Source organism: Rhagoletis zephyria, unplaced genomic scaffold, assembly GCF_001687245.7.
Source record: "Rhagoletis zephyria isolate East Lansing unplaced genomic scaffold, Rhagoletis_zephyria_1.1 Rzeph_scaffold_20144, whole genome shotgun sequence".
NCBI lineage: Eukaryota > Metazoa > Arthropoda > Insecta > Diptera > Tephritidae > Rhagoletis > Rhagoletis zephyria.
This window is the reverse complement of record NW_016177203.1, coordinates 1-8,661: the sequence shown is the minus strand read 5'-3', so window position 1 is coordinate 8,661 and position 8,661 is coordinate 1. Positions and strand designations below refer to the sequence as shown.

The window sequence follows — 8,661 nt, the reverse complement described above, 5'->3', positions numbered from 1 at the left end:
ATTGTTTTCTTGGCGTTCATTGTGGCATACCTTTTGCGTCTGGCGCTTTGCTGGCAAAGTTATAAATGTCACGCAAAGCTACAAAGTTTTATCTGGCATCAGCTTTAACGTTAAAAATGCGCTATCGGCGACGAGCACCCTTTAAAAAAATGTGGCGTTCACTGTAACCTGCTCATAGAAGCAAACGTGAATACCACATAAGTTAACAAGAAGAAGATTATAAACACGAGGAGAAAATTTTATAGTTAGCAGATTTCAAGCGTGTGTAGTCAATACTGTAATTTATAAAATAATTAAAACAATAGTTCTCTCAATATAAAACAAAAAAATACACTGTTATAATGGGTAAAGCCAAGAAGAAATCACATCCGAAAAAGCGTACCGCTGCTTTCAAGGAGAAGGAAGCAAGTGAATTGGTTGATGCGCCACATTCTTTTATTATACATCGTGGTCTTTCCTGTCCCTATATAACCGACTTAACTTTGGATTTTCGTAAAATAATGGAACCATTTACGGCATCCCAGTTGAAGGAAAAGAAAATGAATCGCATTAAAGATTTTGTGACAATGAGTGGTTACTTCCATGTCTCCCATATGGGCATATTTAATAAGGCCACATCCCAGTTGTCTTTTAAAATAGTGCGATGCCGCGTGGTCCAACGTTAACTTTTAAGGTAGGATGAATCAAAAATTGTTCTAAATCAAGAAATAACGCATAAAACCCACTTTCTTGGCAGGTACACCAATTCACATTGGCGCGCGACGTGCTCTCGACCAGCAAACGGCAATATGTGGATGATGATATGTTTAAAAGTTCGCCGCTGGTTATCATGAATAATTTCACAGGCTGATGGCAAACATTTGAAGCTAATGGCCAGTACGTTCCAAAATATGTTCCCTGCCATAAATTTGCGCAGGTATGTAAATAAAAGCTGAACAGAATGCTGTTGTTTTTGATTATTATTATTATTTTTTTTTAATTTTGCTCTTATAAAGGTAAATATAGCCACAATTCGGCGATGTGTGCTATTCTCGTATACGCGCGACACAAATCTAATAGAAATGCGCCATTATTCAGTGCAAGTAGTTCCTGTTGGTTTGACGCGTGGCGTTAAAAAGCTTGTTCATGGGAAAAATTCCAAATTTATCTAAATGCGAAGATATCGCTGATTTCATAATGCAGTAAGTTTGTGTTTAGTATTCCATTCTTATTATGTTGAATTTTTACATAAATCTCATTCCAATCCAGAGACGGTGCTGCTTCAGAATCTGAAATGGAAGACGATGAACATGCGCAGGTCGTACTGCCACAAACACTGAAACGCAAAGGTAACTTAGAAGACAATAAGTCGGCAGTTCGTTTGTATGAAATCGGCCCACGTCTAACGAATGCAGCTGATGAAAATCGAGGAAGGTCTGTTGACTGGCGAAGTACTTTTCCACGACCATATAGTCAAGACGGAGGATGAAAAGGAAGCTTTGCGTAAAATGGTAGAGAAGAAACGCAAACTCAAAGAGTATCGCAAAAAGGTGCAGGAAGACAATCGAGCGCGTAATATACGCACGAAAGAGGAAGCAACAGGAAAACATAAGAAACCTAAACTCGAAGCAGCAGCTATTGGAGATGAAGCGAAAGAGGATAGCGAACCTGAAAATGATGCTGCATATTATAAAGAGGAAGTTGGCGAAGAGCCTGATGAAGGTGAGCATGAATTGATACAAAAATCAAAAAACAAAAACTTATCGGAATGTAACCTTATATTACTTTACAGAGCTTTTCAGGGCTGAAAGTAAATCGCGAAAGCGAGGCAGCCTGCCGACGGGCATGAAGTTTAAGAATAAGAAATTGAAAAAAGCGCAAGACAAAAGGAAGTGATACATTACAATAAATACAAAAACTGTTAATTGTACTAAAGAAAATCTTAGTTTTAGAAGGTACTTTCTCGATTTTGTTTTTATTAGAACACATAAAATATTATTCAATTCGAGGATTCCCAAGACGTCGTAGGCGTCGTAAAGTCTTAAAATGATTCGATGTAAAACTACGGTAAAATGGGTGTTGGGGGATCCGCAGGGATTAATATGTACCAATTATATACTTTCCATCACTTTAAAGACATTTGAGTGCAGTCACAAGTCTAAAGAGATTTTAGCCGTTATTTGTCGTATAAAAATTCGACTTTAAAACTTAACGGCGCTTTCGACGTCTCATGAACTCCATAAATATCACTTAATTCTACCGAATTTTTAACAAATGCTTTTCTGAATTTCAACAATTTTAAAGGAGTTTAGCTAAACATACGCTGTACTAAATTCTTATAGAGCTCGTTACTAGATTTCCAACTTTCCTGTATGCGTTGAAGTAGTTTAGCGAAATCCTTTTTCTCTTGATAATTTGGTACACGTTCGATCGTTTGTTTTGCTTTCTCAAATTCTTTAAGATGGTAAAATGCCGTTGCTCGTCTGTAAATACTTTTTTCTGTTGCATCTGGCTGTTCTTCGACACATTTTGTCTGATATAGTACATCTTCGTAGCGCTTTTGATTCAACAAGCAAGCCGCCAGATTTGTTTGTACTTGTGTGAATAACTTCTGCATATCTTCACCTGACATGCCATCTGCACTAACTGTCAACCCTTCGTGGGGCTTATAAGAGATCAAGCACTTAGCGGCGCGTACAAAATATTCGTGTGCAAAGAGTGGATATTCCTTGAACATTATCACACCATTTTCCTTGTATCGCAACGCTAGCGCATACATTTCTGGCACATTTAATTTCTGTATTTCTTTTGATTCTTCTATGCTTATAAGTGTTAAAACAAAACTTATTTCCTCACGTTTTGTGGCAATGAAGCAACGTGCACGTTCACCCATCACTAGCTGGCGCACAAGCAATTCAACATAGCAGTCAACTGGCGTAAGTGCGGTGCCCATTTCAAGTAGCTGCTCTTGGCCAAGCGCCTCGTCTACTAGGTATTGGCTTTTACGTCCATTCAGATTGCGTACATCTTCGACTTTTATGACAACCTTTGATACCAAATGGGGTTTATCCAGATATTTGAAATTTTCGAGGGAAAGCACTTGTTTGCGCAAACCCCTGCGTGGCATTGACCACTCCGTTCCAATATACCATGACATAGGCTTATATTTTTCCATTATAAATTAGCTGTTTTTTCCAAGAGTTTTAAGGAAAAGATTAGTTCGTGTTTCAGTTCAGTGAAGTTTATATGAGTTTAAGGATTAATGAGACAATTTGCCTTTGGATTTCCCCCCAACATTCCAGAAAGGACAAAGATTACCTTTTTTGTTGAGGTTTGCTCAGCAGGTGTATACAGAAGTAGCTCTGTATGTAGCCACTTTTAAGCTGTCCCACAAGAACTCCAACTCAGTTTATTTATTTTCGCGGTGAAAAGTGCTTAAAACCTCGATTTGTTGATTTTTGCAATATTGACATTTGTGACCAAGATGTTTTTCTTTTCCTTTGAAACAACATCATTGACATTTCGAACAGAGATCGTATAATTTGACATATTTGACATTATTTACGTTCTCTGAAAATTAAAAAAGTGCTTCCAAATTCCAGCCACATTTGCTTCATTCGCATAGCGGAAGCGGTTAGTATGAATTTTTCCGGTTGTATTAAGTTCCTGTTTGTGATCCAAAAATTGAAGACGATGTCCAGCATGCGTAACATGGTTAAATCCCGAGTGGATAAATTGAGAAAATATTGAATTTCTATGATTCAATAGTTTAATCCTTTGTCTTTGCGGGTTGAATTTACGAACTGACCCAAATTCTTTATTCACATAAAAATGTCAAGTTATAGAACTATTATTTAACAGTCCACCAAACTGTACATTCAATAAAATGTACTAATGGCTTCTACAGTTCCGAACAACAGATTCCTATCTTAATTTTTCCTGAAATCTTTTCTTCGCCAATTGCCTTTATCCATTAGAAAGCTCCGCCAAATATTCATACCAAATCAGTGTTGCTAGATTTAAAAAAAAAAAACTGCAACTTTCAAAACCGGAGGGAGTTTTGGAAAATTGAGGTTTTTACCCATATTACTGGAATGCAGCTAAACCTATTTTTATCAGGATACACATCGCCCCTTTATATCTTAAAAAACAAACAAATAGAAATTTTATTTATTTAATGAATTTAGAATAAAAATAATTGTACTAAGAGGTTTTTAATCACCTCTAAACTCTAAAACAAACTGTAATTTGGAGTTAAGATCGTCAATATCGGAGTACTGTACCGAGTGTGGTTGATCCTTCCTCCTTATTTGTTTACGCCATTCTTAACCCATTCTTGGGGTGAAATATCGCTGAAATAAAAGAAATTAACAACAGCAACACCCTGCGAGAGGTGAATGTCCTAGCCTATTTGATCACATAAAAAGCTGTAAGAGTATAGAATTTTATTTTATATATAAAAACGGCTTTCTTTCAATTTTTTGGTTTATTTTAACTTTATTGGCTTTGCTCCATTTCATACGCACGTGTACGTACATATGTATGTATGCATTATGCTCCTCTTTAATTTATTTTATTATCAGTTTTGGCTTATTTTGTAATGCAAAACGAACTACTCTAATAACTTATTACAATAAAACTTCCTTTTCAACTGCATTCGCATACATATGGTAAATTTCGCCATCGTCATTATATTTATATAATAAATTGATATTTTTAGTTTGTTTTATAAATTTGAATTAGCATTTACAATTGCAGACCCAACACTATTTGATCCATGGTTCGGTTCGATGCGGCTCCTAACTATTAACTATTCAGTGCAATATGTATATAGTTTTTCATATTAAAGTAATGATGGTGTTTTTATTATTAAATTAAAGGAAAAATAAATAAATAAAATTCATAATTGGGCATAATAGATAAAATTACAATTTTCACGTATAAAAATGTATACAATTTTATGTTGATGATTTGAAATGTAAATAACTTAAATTAATTAAGTGTTTATTTATAATTATAATTTCTGTGTATAGGTTCATTTTTATTAATACTATTTATATAAACATAACTAATGGATCTTTGATAAATGTGTATATGTACATAAATACGTACGTATAGTTAAGTTATTCAAGTATGTACTCATGCATTAACATGTATGTACGTAAGTGTGTTGATGTTTCATTATTTTTTTCTAATTGCAACATTTACTTCAGAAAAAAGTAGTTTAACTTTTTTTCGTATAACTTCGTTTTGGTGTTATCGATCGTCAATGATGTAAGGAATAAAAATATATAGTGAATTTAATAAGTGTAAATATACTACTGGATGCTTTTGCGCATAGCATTGTGTTTAACGAAAATATTCTTTTGTAAAAATTTGCATGCAATAATTGAGTGAAAATTAAAAAATTAAAGAAGTGTTTTTATTCTTTCGCTGGTTTGCTGTTTTACACAAATAATCTGTTAACATTTTTAAGAACTTCATTTAACTTCAGCTGGCAATTAGCTATTTTGCATACTCCTGTGACATGTGTTGTAACATATTTTTACTTCAAAATCGTGTGATGTTTATTAAGTTTTTATTTTGGCTCCTCAATTCAATTGCTATTGCTTTTTGATTTTATTTCCTTGCTTTTTTATTTTATCATTCTTCAAATATTTTGTTTTGTTAGGAATTCAATTTTTCTTTTACTGCATTGTTAAAAAGCCTAAAAACTTCTTAATGTGTACCATTTTAATTTCAATTAAAATTCGCATTAAAATAGTTTACTTCTGTGATAGTATAATGCTGGTCAACTATAGCAGTTGCATTTGAATTTTCAGCTTGCACTTTTTCAAACACTAACAACTATTCTTTGTGTGTCATTTGAAATCCTTCATTGTGTTTCCTCTTCATTTCTTATCAAATCGATTAAATCTCGCTTGCTTTTGCTGGTTTTGCTATTTATTTCTTTTACTGTTTTTTTTTTTTTATATTCGTTGACTAGAAATTAATACAAAAAATATCTTATTTAGCATTAAACATACCTGGGTAAGTCTTAAAACAAAATTTTTTGTATGTATGTGTATAAATATTCAAGTCTTAATACATCTAAGAAACTAAAACGTATTCACGCAATATAGTTTTCAAGTTAACTTAATCTAAATTAACATAACTTATACAACAACAAAAAAATATTAAGGAAAATAGTTTGCTGAATACTTTTGACAAGCAAGTTTATTGATGGTTATTCTACAAAACAACATTATTTACAGTCTGCGTTAAAAGCGAAAATACTATACATACACAATAATGGTCTTATTCATAAAAAAATAAATTAAGTTTAAAGAACTCTATAAAGTGACATGTTCATAGAAATTTTCGATTTATAAAGCAGTTAAAGTATTCTTTATTTTGCATGAGTTTGGGTGTTATGTTTTTCTTTTTTTATTAAAAAACAGCTTACGTGATATTATTTGAAAATATTTAGATAAGCAGCTTAAATAAATTTTAGAAGGCAGCATAATATGAACATTTTTATTTCGGCTATATTTTTCGTTTCAAAAATCAAAATGTGCTTTGAACGCTATTATGGAAATGCATTGCTAAAGTCTACTTATAATGCTGTGTATGAAATAATTTGTTACTAAAAACTTGTTGAGAAACCAAATGCTAAAAAACATACTGTATTGAAATTTGTAGAAATTACGCATAAAAAAATGCATAATAAAGAGTGTAAACTGTAGTAATAAAATAAAATGTGTGCTTTTAATTCAATATTTGTTCGTCTTTCATTGCTTGTTTACTTTACATAGGCAGTTATTGTAGTAGGAATGGCATTTGTGCACAAATTGTACCCCAGACAATTTTCTTTTTATTTGGTAATTGCGGCAGTTTTGTTTGCAAAAAAAGAAGCAAAAATGAGGTGAGTGCACATTAAATAAATACAATTTTAGCTTAGCTGTTTTCTTTGTTGTTCTTTCTTTTGCAGTGCATAAAGGCTCATAACTAGGAATATGTTACCGATCAATTGAATCAAATGCTGCAGTAATGTGTCATACAACAGATACAAAGCTAATACCAAAAATCGAGCTAGTAAAAAAATATTGATGTTATGCGATTAATTAATTTCAAGAAAGGCTGATTTGATGGCAAGTTTTTTTTTATGGAGAAAAAAAAAATGAAATTTTGTTTAGGTTGCAAAGTGTTTTTGTTCTTTAAAAAACGCCAATTCGATAAAAAGAAATGCAGCGCTCGTAGATATTTTTCTTCCAATAAATTAATAAAAAAAAAGAGTCCCAAAAAATCAAAGTATTCAGCTCACAAGAAAAACAAATAAATCATATAAAAACACGCTCAGTTCTCTATCCAAATTTCTCAAGTCAGTTTGCAGCTCTCAAGAAAAAAAAAAATGCTGTTATATTTACAGCAACGGAATACAGCTCTCAAGAAAAATAACAATACATATTTTTGCGAGCTTTTACTTAACTTGCTCTGTATGTATGTATGCATGTTTGTTAGGGACAAATCTTGCAATAAATTTTTGACCAACTTCCCGACGACCTAGAGACTTGAAACTTCACAGCTGGCTCAGATCCCGATGACAATGCAATACGAAAGATGAGTTAATACGTTAGGTGGCGCACGAGTCGATATATTTGAAAACCCCGTATTTATAGTCACATTTGGTTTATATGTAATTAGAACGTATATTAACTACAGGAAAAGGAATAACTCCATTAAAATTTTTGTCGATAGGTGGTGCACGAGTCGATATATTTGGTAAACCAGTATTTATGGTCCGATTTCGTTCATATTAGAAAGCTTGCTTTAAAAATATTTGTTTTTACTATTAACTTATTCAGTATTATTTTGTCGTTTCTTGAAGGCATAAATATACGAACATTTTTGCTTGGGAGCTGCAAACTGATTTAAGAAATTTTGATAAAGAAAATTTATTTTTTATTTTTTTGAGTGTAATTTTATACGAAATTTTCGTCGTTCTTAAAAGTTGTATTCTAAGCTTTAGTAATGTAAGTGGGAAGTTTCATGCGTACAATTAAACAAAAAATTATTTAAAATTTACTAACGCAATTTTATATATGTAAAAAGCAATTTGAGAAAATGTCCATTGCATTACGCATAATTTGTAGTTTAATTTTTTAACATAAAATCAGCCTTTTAATTAATCACATAAGCGACGAATAAGATTTCTGCAACAATTTCATTTTTGCATTTGGCATTTTTTGAAAACTTAATAACAAATAAAGTAGCATGCCTACATATATATATTTCTTTTACATTAATTACAATTACAAATTCCTACATATGTATATTTAATTACAATTAAAATTTTGGTAGTCGCCAGCATAGGCTGTTTTCATTGTTTACTATCTTTTTTTTCATTTTATAAAATCACAATTTTAGAATATTGTTCTGTTTCAATGTTATTAATTATAATTTTTACTTTTAGGTCTAGTGCCAATTTACAATTTAAGTCATTCAGCGCTGCACTTACAATTCGTCTTTCATATTTTTTTTTATTATTATTATTATTTTTTATTTTTTGTAATCTCTGTTCGCCGCATACGCTTTGAAAACATCTAAACTGCTAGCTTCCCAATATATAAAATCTACATATGTATGTGTATATTTACGCGCGTGCTTGCTCTACATTAGAGTAAATGCTGTTTTGTTCTTTTT

General features: G+C 31.9%; 2 protein-coding genes across 2 annotated transcripts; one reads left to right on the top strand and one right to left on the bottom strand.

Annotated features, from left to right (window-relative positions):
• Positions 1–213: 213 nt before the first annotated feature.
• ppan (Brix domain-containing protein peter pan) lies at positions 214–1,952 on the top strand. Its single transcript, XM_017637105.1, is given in 9 exon segments — positions 214–639; positions 642–673; positions 737–847; positions 849–920; positions 996–1,124; positions 1,126–1,181; positions 1,249–1,387; positions 1,389–1,701; positions 1,772–1,952. Coding segments are annotated over 9 exon segments (1,254 nt in total). The 5' UTR covers positions 214–341; the 3' UTR covers positions 1,876–1,952.
• A 225-nt stretch (positions 1,953–2,177) lies between these two features.
• On the bottom strand, positions 2,178–3,517 carry Bdbt (Bride of doubletime). Its single transcript, XM_017637104.1, has 2 exons — positions 3,298–3,517; positions 2,178–3,164 (listed from the first exon to the last, which is right to left on the bottom strand). The coding sequence occupies exon 2, from the start codon at positions 3,152–3,154 to the stop codon at positions 2,288–2,290; it is 867 nt and encodes a 288-aa protein (XP_017492593.1). The 5' UTR covers positions 3,155–3,164; positions 3,298–3,517; the 3' UTR covers positions 2,178–2,287.
• Between the last annotated feature and the right edge of the window lie 5,144 nt (positions 3,518–8,661).